The sequence below is a fragment of the Camellia sinensis genome, chromosome 7, assembly GCF_055761805.1.
Source record: "Camellia sinensis isolate YWXY chromosome 7, ASM5576180v1, whole genome shotgun sequence".
NCBI classification, from domain to species: domain Eukaryota; kingdom Viridiplantae; phylum Streptophyta; class Magnoliopsida; order Ericales; family Theaceae; genus Camellia; species Camellia sinensis.
In genome coordinates, this window is record NC_138967.1 from 64,819,551 (window position 1) to 64,837,364 (window position 17,814).

Here is a 17,814-nt window from a genome sequence, read left to right on the forward strand (position 1 = left end):
CGAAAGAGAAAATGTTGCATACAAAGGCCATTAAATTGGTTAAGGTACTGTGGCGTAATCATTTAGCTGAAGAGGCAACTTGGGAGTGCGAGGACGAGATGCGCGAGAAGTACCCACATCTATTTTCATGATTTATTCAGGTTAGTTTCGTGGATGAAACTTTTCTTTTAGGGGGAGGGGGGTGGGGAGAATGTGAGAACCTGAACATACAAATCAAGTAAATAATTAAATAATAATAATTTCACAATCTCAAATATTTTGATAGTGAATCTTAAAGTGCAAATTAAATATTTAGAGGGTCTTTTAATTAGTTTTAAAACCTGAAATAAATTTATGGTGGAAGTCTTTAATTTAGAGTTAAGATTTATTGTTAAGAAATAGTAATAATAATAATAGGCAACAAATTATTAAGTATATTTTGATCTAATAGTTATATTTAATTTAATTGGTGAAAAGATTAAAAAAAAAGAATAAAATATAATAAAGAAACGTGGGAGTAGATGTTTGTGAGGAAGCTTAGGGTTTTATGTCCACTCTATCAGATCATAGGTCTCCATAACTGAGAGAGATTGAAAGAGAAGGAAAAAAAAAAAAAGTTGCAATCAAAGAAGAACTTTTGGGTATGTAGTAGGGTTCTAGCTTTTTTCTTTATTTTATTTTTGTTCTTTATCCTTATTCTATTCTATGATTTAGTTCATTGATGGAGAGGTTGTAGGTGTACGTATTTTATTTATATATATATACTGTTAAGAAATCTGAGGAGTTAAATTCACGTATAAAGAATGGGTGTAATTCTTAGTCCAAAAATTCTGCACAGAATCACAAACTTTAAAAATCAAGAAACCATATCAAATGAATGAATTTTGAATTGAAATTTTTACAGTAGATTAATTACATATTTAATTGTATACCAGAATTTTCTTATACGTTTTGGGAGTCAAAATCTATATTAACTGGTGCGTTCAAATCTGTCTAGAAAATGGGTTTAAAACAGTTACTTCGGAAGTATTGTTCTCTTTGGGTATAAATCCAAAAATTATCAAATCAGCATCATTAAAACCGGTTACGAGTCTAGTTTCTTAAATTTTTGGCCTTGCGTTGATTGTTTGTGTATACTAAGAGAACCATTAATTTCTTTAAAGTGCTGTCGAAAACAATCTGTTTGGGCATAATTAATTGTAAATAATTATTTTGTTAAGAAAATCAAGTGAAACCAATTGGGTTTGAAACTTAGGATATATAAGTTGATATCTGGAGGGTTTTGGAATTTTTTGAACAGCGTGGAGTGGGTTTTTAATTTTCAAAGTTAGCGAATAGATTGTGAAAACTTGTTTAAAACTCTGTGTTATCTTAAAGTTACTTTAATTAAGTTTCGGTCTGAACCCATGTCTTGTGTAATTTTAGACCTTGAAGAACATTAGCTTAGGTAATATTTAAGAGTAACAGTGAGTTGGGTTGAGCCGTGTTAGTGCGTTTTAGTTTGGGATTACCTAGTTCTTATTCTTTAGTATTTTTAAATTAGTACTGACGTGTAGTTTTCATACTTGATTCAGGGCACTAGTTCAACTTTTATACTCTATTCGAGGATTACATTGTTCCGTTTTCAGGTGAGTAGTTGCATGCTACGTATTTTTATAAATGTTCCCCTACCCTGAATTGTTGGAAAACTGAATTGTTGTTTCAGGACTAAACTGTTTTGATAAATTATTATAGTATCAATGGAATTAAATTATTTCAGAAACATGTGTAAACCTGGCATACTGTAGGCTATTTGTTATGGTCTCATGTTTATAAGCCATTCTTATGTTAAGGCGAGGAGATCTTCGTCATTTTTGAACAAGCTTGTTATTGACTTTGGATATTCATTTCTCTAAAAGAACTGCAGTGGCCCTGGCGCTTAACATTCCTCACATTAGCCTTATAGAAGTTGGCATGACATATTATGTTTAGTGATATCCAATCTTCAATGGGAACTATTCTCCACCAATGTTCCTCTATATTTCTGAAGTAGGAGATGTAAGAGGTTTTTTCGTTGCTTGGTCTGTGCATATTGATAATCTGATGTTATGACATAGTTTTTGAGAGTTACTTGGGCTTTCAAACTAAAAATAGCTGCGGAGGAATGGGGTGGATTTCAAGTTGCAGTTTTGCAGTGAAATTGAACTTCAACTTGTCTATAATTATGCTGATACAATTTAAGAGGTCATTAGGTTCTTTTAAATATCGTTCAATGTTGCTGCATTCATAGCTCTCCCTCTCAGATAGTGGTGCTACTTGACCATGCCAAATGGAAATGGAGGATTATGGATACCCATTGTTGAAACCTTTTTTATTTTATTTTATTTTCTTTAGTTTTTTTGGTAAAAAGAAGATATCCATAGTCAACTATTGTCTTGTATGCTGCTAATTAGATGAGAAGAAACCCATAAATTTGATGAGAGACTACGAATTAAGTAGCTTTTGATTTGGTCCGTTAGGGTGAAAAGTTCCCAAATTATTGGAAATTTTGCAAGTGGCCATGAGCTTGCAAGATCTGAATATGAAAGGGGTTTGATCTTAGTAGGATGGGTCAAGACGTTTATCATCAGTGCCTTAAATTGTATATATGAAATTTCAAGGATATTATTTTTGTTTTTGTTGCAACGCTTCGACTCATATTGCCCATTTGGTTTACAAAAAACCAAAAAAAAAAAAAAAAAAAACTACATCAGCCGAAAATTGCACCAATTCACACCAACTCGTGTGGTTTGAGAAGGTGAGGGGTTGAGTTTGGTAGGTTAGATTATAAGAATTGGTTGCTTGGCCCGCAGTTTAAAATTTGTCAATCCTATATGCAAAAGTATGTTCTACTTAATCACTTATAATCTCTTCCTAACCCTATAACAAACATTGATTTCCCTAACATAAAAGTTATGGTAAAACAAATATACTCTTTGTGGTTTGTTTAAAATATGAATTACTTTATATAGTTTGAAAAATTACAAATATCTCTTCGTCATAATTTTTTATTTAACAAAATTAACTGAAAAAATAAAATTTCTAATTGTTTTCTTGTATAATAATAAAATTATCTTAATTATTAATCGAAATATATTTATGATATCATTAAAAATTGTTAACTGACTTGATAATTTATTAATAAAAGGGTTATTTGTTATGAAATTAGAAATTTCAAGGGGAAAATATAATTTTTAAAGCCATAGGGCCGATTCGTATTTTAAACAAATTTTAGAAAATGCATTTAAAATTTACTCTAAAAAGTATTGTTTTTTAATTCCAAAATTTCTTAAGCAAAAAGGAGAAGGAAACGGCATCATCTCCGTCGTCGCTTACCCTTCTTCCATACCAGTATAGCCTCTGTGTGTGTGTGTGTGTGTATGTGCGCGCGTGCATATCTGTACACTTATGTGTGTATGTGTGTATAGTCTATGCATATCCTATGTGGGTTTGGTACTAAACTGATTGAATAGATTCATTGCTGGGTTTAGTACTAATTTCACATTTAAATTTTTAGATGGGTTTGATTATTGCGGGGCGGTTTGATGAACGAGAAAAACCATAATTAAGCAATTTGGGAAATGAATGAGAAAAACTGTTCTGAGGGACATTCATTAAAAAAAAAGAAAAAAACACATGATATGAGTCACATTGTGCATGCTTTATATAATAGCATTGATAAATTTGCATAGTGTGTGCTTGATCAAATTGCATACTATATGTTTATTAGAGATGTTTGATAATCAGTAATATCAAAGATCCCATTTTTCCCTCTTACATTCCATTTGTGTTCCAATTTTCTACCAATTTTGGGATTCAAACCTTTTCCTTTTTGCAGCGCTTTTCTAATTAATTTCGAGTTCTCTTGGACACCAACACTTTCTCAACTCAAACCTAGGATGTGGTTTCTATCTTATAAGCATGATTCGCTGGTTAATATTTTGTTGTAATTTGTGCAGAGTGAAGTTCATTGGCCAGAAACACAGAATTTGTGCAGAGTGAGGTTCAAATCCCAGTTTTGGCTAGGAGGATACATTTTGAATTCTTACTTCTCATGTGGAGACACACACACGTGCATGCAATACACTTGATGTGAAATTGCATAATTGAATGTGAAATGATTATTTATTTCACTGCTATGCTTCAGTTTCAGTTTCACAAATAATTTATGATACCTATGTTATGTTGCAGTTTAACTCATAAATATTTATGCTTTGGTTTCTTTGTTTTTCCACAAGATATGGTTGTTCTTCCTTACAAGGATAGCCTATTATTATTTAGTAGGTATTTACAACAGTTGGTCATGGAGTCACTTGGGAAGAAGTCTGACTTGGATGGTAATCGGGTATGTCCAACCATCTTTGCCAACTCGTCTTGTTTGAACATGGAACAAATTTGATGTCCAAAAATATCATTATCTATTTAATTGGCATTAGTATTGTTTACCATTGAAGCATTTTGAATTTGTGACACCTCTGGCAACTACAAAAAAAGATGTGATGTGAGACTAAGGCTACTTATTTTAGATGGCCATATATTTTTGTCACACTATAGAGTGTCAACTTGGTAGTGGTTCAGGAGGAAACAGCTAAATGGAGTAGGAATTTTCTAAGGAAATATTCCTTTTATCTTTCTTGCTAGAGAGTACAATGATGGAGCCGTACCCCATAATTGTTTTGTCTCTTAATTGTTCTAAACTTTTAATCTCTTCATTAGAGCTAAAAATTCTAACTAAAAATGGATGCTATTTTCATTGCAGGTGCAAGGAAAAGATCGCGTACTTGTAAAGTGTGTGGCCGAGTAGTTGGAATTGGAAGGATCATACGTTCCTCGTACTTATATAGAACAAATACAGTTGGAGAAACTTGTAGATGAGGTTATGGTATGGAAACTTTCCAGAGCTTCTAATGTCTTTTTCCAAGCACCCTTTTCCTGATCTAATCATTTTGCAGGCATTACCAGATGACTTGTAGACAAAACTCAGCATGGATGATGATCTGATGGTAGCAAGTCCCAAAGAAGCACTTTCTCGAGCTGCAGAGAGGTTTGCCATGAGAAATAAGAATCTCAGGAGGTGTAATTTTCTAACCCATATTTATCATTGTAGTTTTGGCTCACATTTGACAATTATGTTTGTCATACATTCTTGGTGTGGTTTTAGAGACATTTCTTCATTCGTTTGAGATTTAGTCATTGATGTGGTTGAACTATTGTTGTTTGTGGCACCAACTTATTTCAGCTGCTTGGAGATGATAGTATGTTGTCTATTCCCGCTCCCCTCCTTTCGGAGCTATCTATGGAATTGAATTATATGTTGAAATCTTTCTTCTTGCCAGTTGTTTTCCTTTTGATTCTCATTGTTATTATATTCAGACAAAGATTAAATAAGTAAAATTGTATTTTCATTTCTATATTTTGTTGCTTTTGAAAGTTTTTTTTTTTAATTTTTTTTGTAAGAACTTTGACTGATAAATGGGAGATTAAGCAGAAATTTACATTCTGATCCCAGAGTGTGCAGAAATTCCCTGTTACATTCTTATTGATAATTGTCAAGATAATGTTTGGCATTCTCTCTCATGAGAACATTATTGAGGAGGGTACAGCTTCCCAAGAGTTTTTGAACATAAATGAGTGTGGTCATTCATGTGTAGATTAGTTTTTAAGCTAGTAATATTTATTAATTTTTATTATCAACTCAAATGCAAAGGATGTGATGTGAGTCTGGGATCAGAATGCAAAGGATATGCTCTCTATTGTAGCTAAGAAATTAAGCAGAAATTAATGGCATACTCTATGTTCTTGGTGGATATGATGGAAGAAATTGCTTGAGGTTTTTCAGTTTAATGGGCTTCTTCACATTTAAATTGACATGCAAGGTTTTGCTCTTTGTTTCTACATTTGTGCCACTGTGTTGCAGGTATCAAGCATACAATTACGAGATGACCTTTTGTCAATGTTAGTTTCTGGGCATGAGACCACTGGTTCAGTGTTGACTTGGACAGCATATCTTCCGAGCAGGGAATAACATATAGTACCTTTTATCTTAATGAGTGGTTTTATTTATTTGAACCATTATACTGAAAATCTTGTAGATTTTTCAATACACGGCCAAGCAAAGCTACCCAACAGAAAATCTTGTAGATTTTTCATTTTTTCTGCACTTCATTAATAGGAAAATTAGTTAATGACTGTAGATTTCACTTTCGTTTTTTAAAGATGTGCAGCATCTTTAAATTTTTCACCATATATATATATATTTATGTGTGTGAATATGTGATAATAGAAGTTCTCTAAATAGTTGATTCCATTTCTACTTTTGAGTATATAAGTAGATTTGAGTTTAAAGGCCATACATCTTTATCATGCATATTTAAGTCCACATTAAATTTTGCAGAGTTGCAAGGTTGAACTATAAGCAAGCCCTGTTTCTACCTTCTATGAATTTCTTCCCTTTTTTGTCTTCCCTATTCAATTCTATGGCACAACATATTTTATCATCTTGTCCAACAATTTACTATTGGCTCCACAGTTGGATTTGACTAAAATATAGAAAGTGAAAGATAAGCTATACAACATAAAGTAACTTCAAAGTGAAAGAATGCTCCTAGCAGAGTTCATCACAAACCTTAAAGCATATTAGCTACAATAAATTCTCCAGAAAATTCTACTGTCTCATACACATTTTGTTATTAATTTTTTAAAGTCCTTGATGATTTGGAACCAATGACTACTATAGTTTGTTGGCATTGGAACAAATTGAGTCACATCTTCACTTTATACTTGTTTGTTTCAATGAGCATGTGTTCTTCTATTATTATGGTTGCTATTATGTGTTCTGATATCTCAATAGGACTTCCACAAGACGACTCAATTGGCGGCATAGATGTCAGTGCATCTCCTCCAAGAATTCTACTTATGAAGAGGAAAAGGAAGAGGACATTGCTAGAGCAATCTTGATATGGAGAGCAATCAAGTTACCAATTTACTCTGTTGCCTTGGTTCCTCTCACTGTGAGTTGTTTTTTTACTCTTTGATCTTTTGAGAATTCTTCGAAGTCATCAATTAAAATTTTGATTGACTAGTTTTGTTTTTCTTTTTTAAATTCAGTATTTTCTGTTATTGGGTTATTAACTAGACGTTATTGTGTTATTGGCTTCCTCGATTCTTATAATCACTTGTCTAAATTTAAGGTGTGATACTAAGACGCCTTGATGGTTTATGGAATTCAGTTTAATATGACTCGAAAATGCGCAAGACAATTGTAAACATCTTCATAGTAGAACTATCTTTTACTCCTTTGTTTTCTGTGTAAAATGGGCAGCAACAACGTTTATGATTTTGATACTGGAGCAGATAAGACTAAGAAAGAGTTAGTTGTAAATATAGTTGGCAAGTAAGGCTCCCAGCAAGTTTTCATTCTTCTATGTTTGGCGTAGCATAGGGTTTAGTTTTATGGCATTACTGTCCCTCACTGAAAAGTGTAGTAGCCCAGTAAAAGGGCATGCCATCTAAATGGTAGCAAAATAAAGAGGTGGGACTTGAATTGCCTAATCTGAGTCCAAAGTGTCATGCGGACAAGAGGACTGCCAAAATAATAAAAATAACTAAATATGGGTTGTTGTACAAGAGACAACATGTTGTTTAATAATCCCTTCTTTTTTTGATATTTTATTGATACCATCATTATTATTATTATTAAAGTCAGCCCTTCTAAGTTTTAAATTGGTGTTGGTTGCTTCAGCCATTGTTCTCTTTCAATTAGCCAGCATATTTGTGATTTTTTAGGTCTTGTTTGTTCCTATGTTTACTTCGATTTGTAGTAGCACTTTCATTTCAAAATGCATCTGCCACTTCCAATATAAAAGTAGAATAGTGTTTTGCTGACTTATTTTTCATTTCTACTCATATTGTGTCCTCTATCGAAATAAATTAGTATGAAATCTAAGTTGACTTCGATCATAGGAATACAGAGCATGGATTCTGTGAGTGATGATGTTGCAACTTAAAATTAGACCAAAATTTTTGTGTTATATATGATTAATGATTAGATTTCTGAATGCAGCTTGTGAGGCACTTTCTGGAGGAGACATGTGTAAACCCTACTTTCATTATTAACCATCCAGAGATTATGAGTCCATTGGCAAAGTGGCATAGGTCAAAACCAGGCTTGACTGAACGTTTTGAATTATTTGTTAATAAGCGTGAAGTATGTCATACCAGCTAAGGATTTCTATTTAGTTCTTTATTATTGTTATTTTTTTAAAATAGTGATTTTCTAAGGATTATGTATATATATATATTTACTTATATTTATATTTTTTCCTTGCATGCCATCTATGTTCTGTACGTAGGTTTGCAATGCATACACGGAGTTGAATGATCGTGTGGTACAACGCCAACGGTTTGCTGACCAACTCAAGGTATTATGATCATTAGGAATTGAATCATTATGGCATGTAAAGTCATGTTGTGTGGGGTGCCTTGACTGAAGATTTTTGTATGATTAAATTTCAGGACCGACAATCAGGTGATGATGAAGCAATGGCTTTGGATGAAACATTTTGCACGGCTCTCGAGTATGGTTTTCCCCCAACTAGTGGTTGGGGACTGGGTATTGACCGACTAACAATGATGATGACAGATTCGCAGAACATCAAGGTTTGTGTTTTACCTTTGTGTGGTTTGTGTGAAATGTTCATGTGTTATCAGTTTGTAGTTTTGGATTTCCTTGCTGGTGATTTTTCATTTGTTTAATTTATTGGTAGTGTTGGTTTGGTGGGGTTGGGGTTGGGTGTGTTTGGCTGGACGTGGGAAGTTTCACATTCTACAATAGAAAGTTTTTTCAACTGAGCTGTTTTACTTAAGTGTCAATTTTTGGTTTGGGGATAGGAAGTTCTACTCTTTCCGGCCATGAAACCTCAGGATGAACCTTCTGCTAAAGAACACATCCAAACAGCTTCTGGCTTGGGTCCAGTATAGGTTTTCAATCTGCCAATATACATGCAAATCTGCCTATAGAAGGTTTACTTCTATTTTGGTTATGCATTTAAATATGCCTACAGAAGGTTTATTTCTGTTTTGGTTAAATTGTTTCTAATTTCATTTTTTTTCATTTCATTTACTTTTGTTTTGGCGGTGAGAAACAAACATAGGATTGAAAACATTAAAATTGTGCATGTTTTTGTCAAATCTGGATTGAGGGCTGCTGTTGGCTTTTTGTCAGAATACTATGGAAGTCATTTCCAAATTTTGGTTATAAACCTACATATTGACAACCATTGTTCAGGGGGCTCTCATTGTGGTCTGTTTCTGGCCAGACCATCTCATTTGTCTCTCCCTAAGAAAGTACTGCTGTTATTGTGTAAGGGTTGTCCTCGTACTATGTTTACTATACAATCCAATTATTTTGAGTACACTTCTAATTCTTCGCAAATCAGTTATTTGTGCATAGATTTGAGATGATGTGTTGTTTCACTGATGATGGTGGTTAGTAAATTTCTTTATAAAGTGGTCACTGAATTGAGTTATGCTAGGTTTTAGTGTGAAATGCTAATCACAACACTTTGCTACTGTTACCGGCTTTTCCTGTAGCCATGGAAAGATGAAAATCTATTAATACATGTATAAAAAATGATCAGAAACAAGGAGGATTCAAAATGTTAAAGAGGTTTGTAAATTGAAAAAAGAAAAAAAATTAGCATAATTTTTTTTTATATTAGTACTATATGAATGGGAGTTATTATTTTATATTAATACTATTTTAGTTTTATTATAGGTATTTTAAAAAAAATTAGCACAATTTTTTTTAAAAAAAGGGCTATCATGGCGTTTCTAAAAACGTCGCTAAATAGTTGGTAAAAAGAGATGCGGCGGTGTTTTAAAAACGTCGCTAAATAGCATGGTGACGTTATGTTACAATTAGTAGAACTTTTAGCGGCATTTTTATAAAACGCAACCTATAGTAATATAGCGACGTTTCTAAAGCGCCATAGAGTTATAGCGACGGCCGCATCTTCGACGTTTGGTGCTAAACGTCACAAAAAGATTTGACGGCATTTTTAAGACTTATAGCGGCGTTTTTTAAACACCTCTAAAACCCTAATTTCCAGCAGTGTTCCTTGGCTAACTTGAGCGATTCCTCGCTCGCATTTGCCCTCTCCTTGGCATTGGATCTAAGCTGGTCAGCAGTCCGAGCCCTCTCTTTCTCAGCTTCGGCTCGAGCGCTTTCCATTGTGACTCTCATCTTCTCGAACTCAGCCCTGCTCCTCTCACCTTCAGCTTCTGACTTCAAACGGCCAATTCTTTCAATGGCATCATGCTGGCGGTGACCTAGTTCGGTTATCCTTCCAACCGTTTACAAAACAAGGAGTTGGGATCATCACATACCAAGAAATATCGTATGCAAACCAAACCAAACAAGGAGTAAAAAAGATCAAGTCACATCCCAGAAGGGCCGACTGGGCAACTAACGCTATAGCTACTAAATCCGGCTCTGCTCGAAAGATAGCCTTATCAGCCAGCAATGAGACTGAGGCGGCCAAGCTCAACGCTATAGCTGGATCCTTCAAGGCAGATGCGTTAGAGGAGATCGGCGTGTTTTTTATCTTTGGTTGAACAACGAAAGGAACAACCACATCTGACTCCTCTAAGCAAGGCTGTTTTCAGTGGGGCTCTCCTCTAAGCCAGTCTCTCCCTCAGTAGTACGTTTTTTGCCCCGCTCTTCTGGAATCAGTCGTTCTTCTAGAATCTGTTGTTCGGCTTCCTTATCCGTCTCGGCCACAACAACTTGAGCCGTTTCTTCTACAATAACGGGTTGTGAAGATTCAATTGGGGTAGGTCCAGAACGGGTGGCCTCGGCTTTCCATCGGGTGGCCATGCGTTCGGCATTTCTCTTTCACGCCATCTGCGTGAGATTTTCCCCAGCCATATCCTCAGAAAAAACGCTGGGTAGGTCTCCCAAATTTGTAAAAATATCTCCGAAGGAAAACTCCGCCCGACCCGAAGTGGACTGTGATTCAGGCTGGTTAAGACTGGCTACCTCAAACGTTGAGTTTAGAGCCTCGTCGACCTCTTTGGCCTCCGCAGCGAACTCTCTCGTTGGTTCGGCAATTACCTCAACCACCGGCTCTACGTCTTGCTCCGAATCAGAAGCTTTGAAACCAATTTGCCTAAGGGTCTTAAAGCTGGGGAAGATAAGAGCCGTAAGGTGTTGTTCATCGGATGGGATCGGTATGTCATCCGCGGGCGAGAACGTAGTATAAGTAGGCTCGTACCGTAGGAGTATATGGGCAACTCTCCTTTGCTTTTGTACGTTTGGACGGCCAAAATACTTGAGTGCAGTCTTAATTTCCGCAAGGACTGTGTCGTCAGCCAAGGTCAGAATCTTCTTCAACTTATTGCCTGCAAAAACAAAGGATTAGACTTGGAGAAAATGCCAAATAAAAGAAAGATCAATAAACACAAGGAGTTACACGGCAACCTGGTTCATCCTTCCGCCTGGGAATAAGGTCTAGGCGATCTTCGCCTTCGTCGAATTCCCAATTGCCTCGGACATTGACCATTACATCGTCAACTCGTTTGCCAGAGCTGGAAAGCATGGTTACCAAGTGATGGTCGGTGTCCTTGGCCCTGAGAAAGTAGCGTCCGAGCCGACCGGAGGATTTGGCTAAAGCATAGTAGTGCCAAATCGTCAAAATGCCAAGGTTGATCCTAAGGCGCCGGTTCAACTCTACGATTCCCATTATGATTCGAAAAAAATTCAAATTAGGTTGGGAAGGAATCAGACCCCAATGGCGGAGGACGGCCCTAAGAAATGGGTGTAGGGGAAAGCGAACTCCGCCCTCCGCAATGGATAGGAGAGGAAATACGATTATATTTTGGTCATCCCTCTCCATATCAAGAGTATTGTCCGTCACTAGAGATAGATGGACATCATCAGGGATAGAAAAATATCGTCGGAACCCGGAAATGAGGTCTTTCAAATGCTTAGCCATTCTAGTAAGGACTCAAGGGTATTCTAAATCAAAAATAAATGCGAAAAATTGGATTACAAAGAGAAGAGAAGAAAACTTATGAAAGGCAAAGGAGACAATGAGAGATGGAAGAAGTTGCAGAAGACGCGAGATAGAGGAGAGATACCGGCTGGCAATCCAGGAGGCTCAAATATTCAAAAAAGCATGCATTCAAAGAGACTGGAGTTTCAAATCATAATAAATGCAAAAGATGTACGAATGAGGCGGGAACATATAACGATGATCGAGAGGCGTGTGCGTTCTGACATTCACATTGGGATAGGTGAAGCCGCCTAACTTATGTTTCTCTTAACTTTTCAAATTCGAAACCAAACACACCAATTAACTGTCGTCAATAGGGAGTTTGGAGGGCAATTGTGGGAGCAGAATAAATAGCAGAATCAGAAGCATACGCTCTAGAAGATAGACATTACTCGGCTCTAACCTGCATGAGCAGGAGGCCGAATACAATAAATAGGCCGAGTAACTATTGAACTATGGGGCCGAATAAATAAGCGGATAGTGAGCGAAAAGGGGACCAGGCCCTGAGGCCCTGGAAACGAGTATAAATAAAGGAACAACAGTCGAAGAAAGGTATGTGAGAACTAGTATGCTTAACTTAAAATACAAGTAACCCAGAGAGAGTAGAGACTGACTTGTCCATCGGAGTACTAATTTCGGCACCCCCGACCGGAGTGTTCATTTCTTTTCAGGTGTCTATTTGAGGATCACGAGCGTCTCCCAGGATCAGGAGAGTATTTCCAAACCACTTGTCCATCGGAGTTCTGATGTTTGAACATGTATTGTATTGTGGTTATGATTAATAAAATATGAGAACATTGTATATGTTTTGGAAAGGTGGAAACATTGTATATGTTGTTTACATTTTGGAAATATGAGTTTATTACAAACATTGCATATGTCTCGAGAAAGTATGAATTGTATATTCAATGTTAAGAATTAGTTTATCTGGATGATGAGACTGGATGACCGGAGAATGGGTCTGGATGACCGGAGAATGGGTCATGGTAATGAAATTCAATGATTGTCATTGTTGTAATTGGTTTGACTTAGTTTTAAAACTTGATTTGTAATTTCAGGGACGAAATTTTTTAAGGGGAGGAGATTATAACGTTTCTGGTTTAGACCCGACCCTTTTGTATCCTGGACTCGGGTTTCATAGTTTTTGAATGTTGTTCATGTCTTACCTCCCTTATACTTCCTTTAGTTTGGTTTGTGGTTTGTCATGTTGCGTTTGAAACAGGTTGAATGTTTGGTTTTCAAACTTTAGTTGCCCAGATTTTTGGGCCTCCACTCGAGCGGTACTTCTTGCGCTCAAGTGGGATTTGCAAACTCTCAATACTTTTACAGGCCTACAAAAATATTGGGAGGATGTATTCTACGCTCCAGCGGGTATGCGCTTAAGTGGCCAATCTTGCACTCGAACGATGGTCTTCTGTTTGCAAAACTACTGGATGTGTGTATTCTACGCTCGAGTGGCACTTCTTGCGCTCGAGTGATACTGCCTTTTTGTTTTTGTGTCTTAACACTCGAGCAGAAAAACTTATTATGTCTGATGCTCGAGTGTCACTCCTTGCGTTGGAGCAGACTATGCGTATATTAGTTCGTAAAGAGGTTATTTTACATCACTTTTTCACTTTTCTCCCTCTGCCTCTCCTCTTTTCAAGAACTTTAGATCTAGAGTCTCTCTCTCTAAAACTCACATTCTCACTACATTTTCACCTAGATCTAGCGATCTCTCTACCCATGTGCCTTTGTTAAAAAGTTAGTACGTCTCAAGATCTCCATTTTTATCCGAATAGAGTTAGGTTTTAGCATCTTTGAGGTTTCACCCTTACTTGGCTCATCTTTTGTTTTTGAGGTATGGATTTTTTATACTTTCATATGATTTTTTTAACTTAGTTATGGGTTGGTGTGTGAAAATGGTGGAATTTGGGGGTATTATGAAGAAACTTAGGGTTTGGGTATTAAATTAAAAGAGGGATTCCTAAGTGAATGAGTTATAAATGATCATGGGGTTGAATATGAGGTTATAATGCGACAAAATAGTTGATTTTGACCTTTGGGTTGATATTTGGGAAAGATGGAAGTTTGCCTTAAAATGTCTCAAATATTAATTTTGAATAAATAAATGAAATTGGTATTGTAAACGTAAAATTGGATGGGCGTTGATATAAATGGTGGAGTTGGATATGTGTTACCTCACACCTTTTGGAATTTGAATAAATTATTTGCCTTGAGATTGAATAACTGTTTAGAAATATCTGTATTGGGCTATCGGTGGAGGATAGCTATGATTGTTGTAGAAATTGCATGAGAATTAGGTGAACTGAAACTAATCTCTTGCTGGTTGTCATTGAATATGACTATGCTTTAAATACATTGTATATGTATGATTGTTTGGGAGGAGAAAGGGGATGTACTCAATAGTTGGGAGAAGATAGGGGATGGACTTCATTGAAATTAAGTTGGCCTATGTGTCTAGGGTGATAGTTCCGAAATCGCACGTATACATGGGTGTTGATCCCGCCGACAAAACTTCTGTAAAATGGAAAATTGAAGTGTTTTTGTAATAATTGTGATGAATTGGGAACCACTGAGTTGTTGCCTTAGATGGGTTGTCTAAAAGATAATGAAATTGGCTTATGAATTGAGACGAAATGAATTAACTTGAAATGACGAGAAGGAAAAAGGATTGAGATGTGGAATTTGATACTTTATGATTATATAGAATATGAATGTTTCATCACAGGCATTGTAAATGTATATTGTACTTATATCTTCGTTAAAATTCATGTATTATGTTAGATTGTTTATACTGGGCTTTGGCTCACGCTATTTGGGGAAAACCATTTTTAGGTGCCGGCAATATGCCTCTGCGAAAGCAGTAGCTCGGAGGGAGTTTGGAGCAAGGGCTTCACTTTTGTTGTATTTATTTTGTATAGCCTCGAGCTTTAAGTGTTTAGAGCTAGGCTCTGTCTTTTGTTGTAACCAAGCAATGACTTTGAAAGATTTAAGCCTTTAGGGCATTTAAATATCTGTTCAACTCTCATATTTTATTTACTTAAAACATATGCTGTAGATGCAGGATAGAATATTTATGAATGTATATAGCATGTGTCATCTTTTGTATAACAAACTCTGATGAATGAAAGTATGTAATTCAACTATATTTCTGCTTATGAGATGGGTTTGTGTATTTATTTTCCGGGCGTTACATGATTGTTATTGGAATTTATCAAAAGATGTAATGGACATATTGTTTATTTATTTTGGATGACGTGAAATGAACATCACTTACCCAAACAATCATGCATATAGTTCTGAAAAATAGTAAAATTTATCCATCATTTTTATATTATCTTATAATATGTGATTGTTATTGTTGAGAATTATCAAATGGTGAAATAGACCTTTGTTATTTTTGTTTTGTTTTGTTTTGTTTTTTTTTTTGGATGGGGTGAAATGGACGTTATTTACACATACAATCATGTATACAACTCTAAAAAATAATTAAAACATAGTAATCATTTATACATTATCTTGTGAAGTCATTTAGTATTATTTCATGTAAAAAAAGTCAATTAAGTATTAAAAAGAATAGCAATTTAATAATTCCCTTGGTTGTAATAAAAAAATAAAAAATAAAAAAAAATTCTAACTTCAAAGAAACTCAAGGAATATTAATTATGATTTAACAATGCTTTATACACATAATTTATACATAGAAAAGTATTTTAAAAATATATTATTTAGATTCTTTTATGATGTAATGTAATAATATGAATTTCAACATATAAAACATATCTAGAAATCTTAAAAATGGCTAAGAAAATCGCAAGTAATATCGTGATTTGTTTGTTACCTCTAACATCTTAGTAACATTGCTTGCTCCGAAGATCTTATGGACATAGGCAAATCTCTATGGATTACTAGCGGGGAAATACGGTGCCAAAATGCAATCTTGAGAACATCTTCTCCTTAGAGATTTGCAAGTTGCACAGCTAGTCAAATTAGACATTGCTCGGATTCGCTAGAATCTATGAAAGATTTTCTCCGAATTCTCTAGAATCAAATTTATATGCTAAATAATTTTGTTAGGATTGTTATTATTTTGAATAAGAGAGTGATCTTTATATGAGATTTGCATAGAATTGAAAGAGTGCTAATTTTGGAAGGTGATAACAAATAGATTTTTCAAAAAATTGGTTGAGCAAAAGGAATGAATTTAGAAGAATGGAAGCATAAGAATGTTTCCATGTTTAAATAATTTAGGCCGATACTCTTCTTTTTCTTTTATTTTTTATTTTTAGAAAAGTCTTTTCAATTTTTTTTTATTATATAAAAAGTGCAAAACCTATGGTGTTATCATTTATAAAAAGTCCAATTCCAAGAGTCCACCTAGGCTCCCAACATTTTAGGGCCGATCCTAAGACCTATATGAAATTAAACCAATAGTGTAACACCCTGCCAATTAACGTAAGAAATATCCCACAACCATAACAATATGATGCCAAAAAGAGCAATATTTCCCACTGAACTAACATTCCCCAATTTACAATGTTGAAGATTACATTTCCCCAAAGTTAATCCTAGTTCAGGAAGCTAGATGGCATTACAACAACAACTGCCTCACAGGCATACATAGTGTATCAAGAACAAAATAGGTAACTAACACAAAACAATTTAAGTCCCAATATAAAGTATGTCTTTGTCTTCCATTCTCAAAATCCACTATGTGTCCCATGTTTTACTAAGGCGAAACTTCATCATTCCCTGAAAAATAAAATAGGGTTAAGCAAATTGCCCAGTGGGAATACATTTCACCAAGTATTTAATGATTCGAATGAATTTATGGCATCCTTGAGACAAAACATAATCAAAAGTTATGAACACGTGTAATCTTCACTATTTATGTGATTACATAACAATTAAACATGGACAATTATATTTCACACCTTCATAACACAGCATTTAAACAATCACATTAATAGAAAACAAACCACGAGTCCCATGTAATCAACACAATTTGCTTTAGTTTCATAAACCATCCCCACATTTGCCGACTATTATATGGCGGGAAGTGGGCTACTCAAGAAAACTATCCGTTTTTTTACTTTTGCCGACTTCAATACGGCAGGACTGTGTGGACACTCAAAAATATTTTTTTTCACATTTGTCCATCGATAAGCCTAGACAGGGCATTTGGGCACCTTTTAACCTCCCCACGCGGGTACCAACACAACACCACATTTTCCAAAACCGACTCTTACCCGAACTCATGCACAATTGACAATTCTATCCCATTTTAATTCCATCAACAAGCATCCATCATCACAATAGATGAAACACCACATAATATTCAAAGAAAAATAACATTCAAGCCACAATTCCTTTACCATATCAACATCCACATCTTTTATCTCTTTATTATTCATAATATTCCATGAATTAAAGAAAATCCCATTCAAATTAGTGTTTTCTACTCAATTTGAGAAGTTAGGGTTTTACCAACTTTGGGGGTTTTTCACATTCATCGCAGATATGAGTTTTAATAACATTTATGTACCTATTTTGTAAAAAGGATTTAAGAAATTTCAAGCAACATCAAGTGAAATGGTGATTCATGTAAATATGTTTTTAATCCGACAAGATCTTCAAATTAACTCATATGTCACAACAACACCATGAAATTCTTCCAAAATAAAGAAATACTAAGGTAAAAGTATCCTTATCTCGAAAATAAAGGAAAGAAGTCAAGCTCCTACAAGAATCTTACGCAACC

General features: G+C 35.1%; 1 protein-coding gene across 1 annotated transcript; it reads left to right on the forward strand.

Annotated features, from left to right (window-relative positions):
- Window positions 1–4,948: 4,948 nt before the first annotated feature.
- On the forward strand, window positions 4,949–9,430 carry LOC114279853 (lysine--tRNA ligase). Its single transcript, XM_082878051.1, has 6 exons — window positions 4,949–5,071; window positions 5,915–7,007; window positions 8,060–8,203; window positions 8,349–8,417; window positions 8,512–8,655; window positions 8,887–9,430. The coding sequence occupies exons 3-6, from the start codon at window positions 8,126–8,128 to the stop codon at window positions 8,974–8,976; spliced, it is 381 nt and encodes a 126-aa protein (XP_082734177.1). The 5' UTR covers window positions 4,949–5,071; window positions 5,915–7,007; window positions 8,060–8,125; the 3' UTR covers window positions 8,977–9,430.
- Window positions 9,431–17,814: the final 8,384 nt, after the last annotated feature.

Bases quoted from the DNA above. Each gene is read 5' to 3' on its own strand.
- LOC114279853 (XM_082878051.1), top strand. From the start codon at position 8,126: ATGAGTCCATTGGCAAAGTGGCATAGGTCAAAACCAGGCTTGACTGAA. The intron at 8,204-8,348 runs GTATGTCATACC...TTCTGTACGTAG, and splicing joins TATTTGTTAATAAGCGTGAA to GTTTGCAATGCATACACGGA. The intron at 8,656-8,886 runs GTTTGTGTTTTA...GTTTGGGGATAG, and splicing joins CAGATTCGCAGAACATCAAG to GAAGTTCTACTCTTTCCGGC.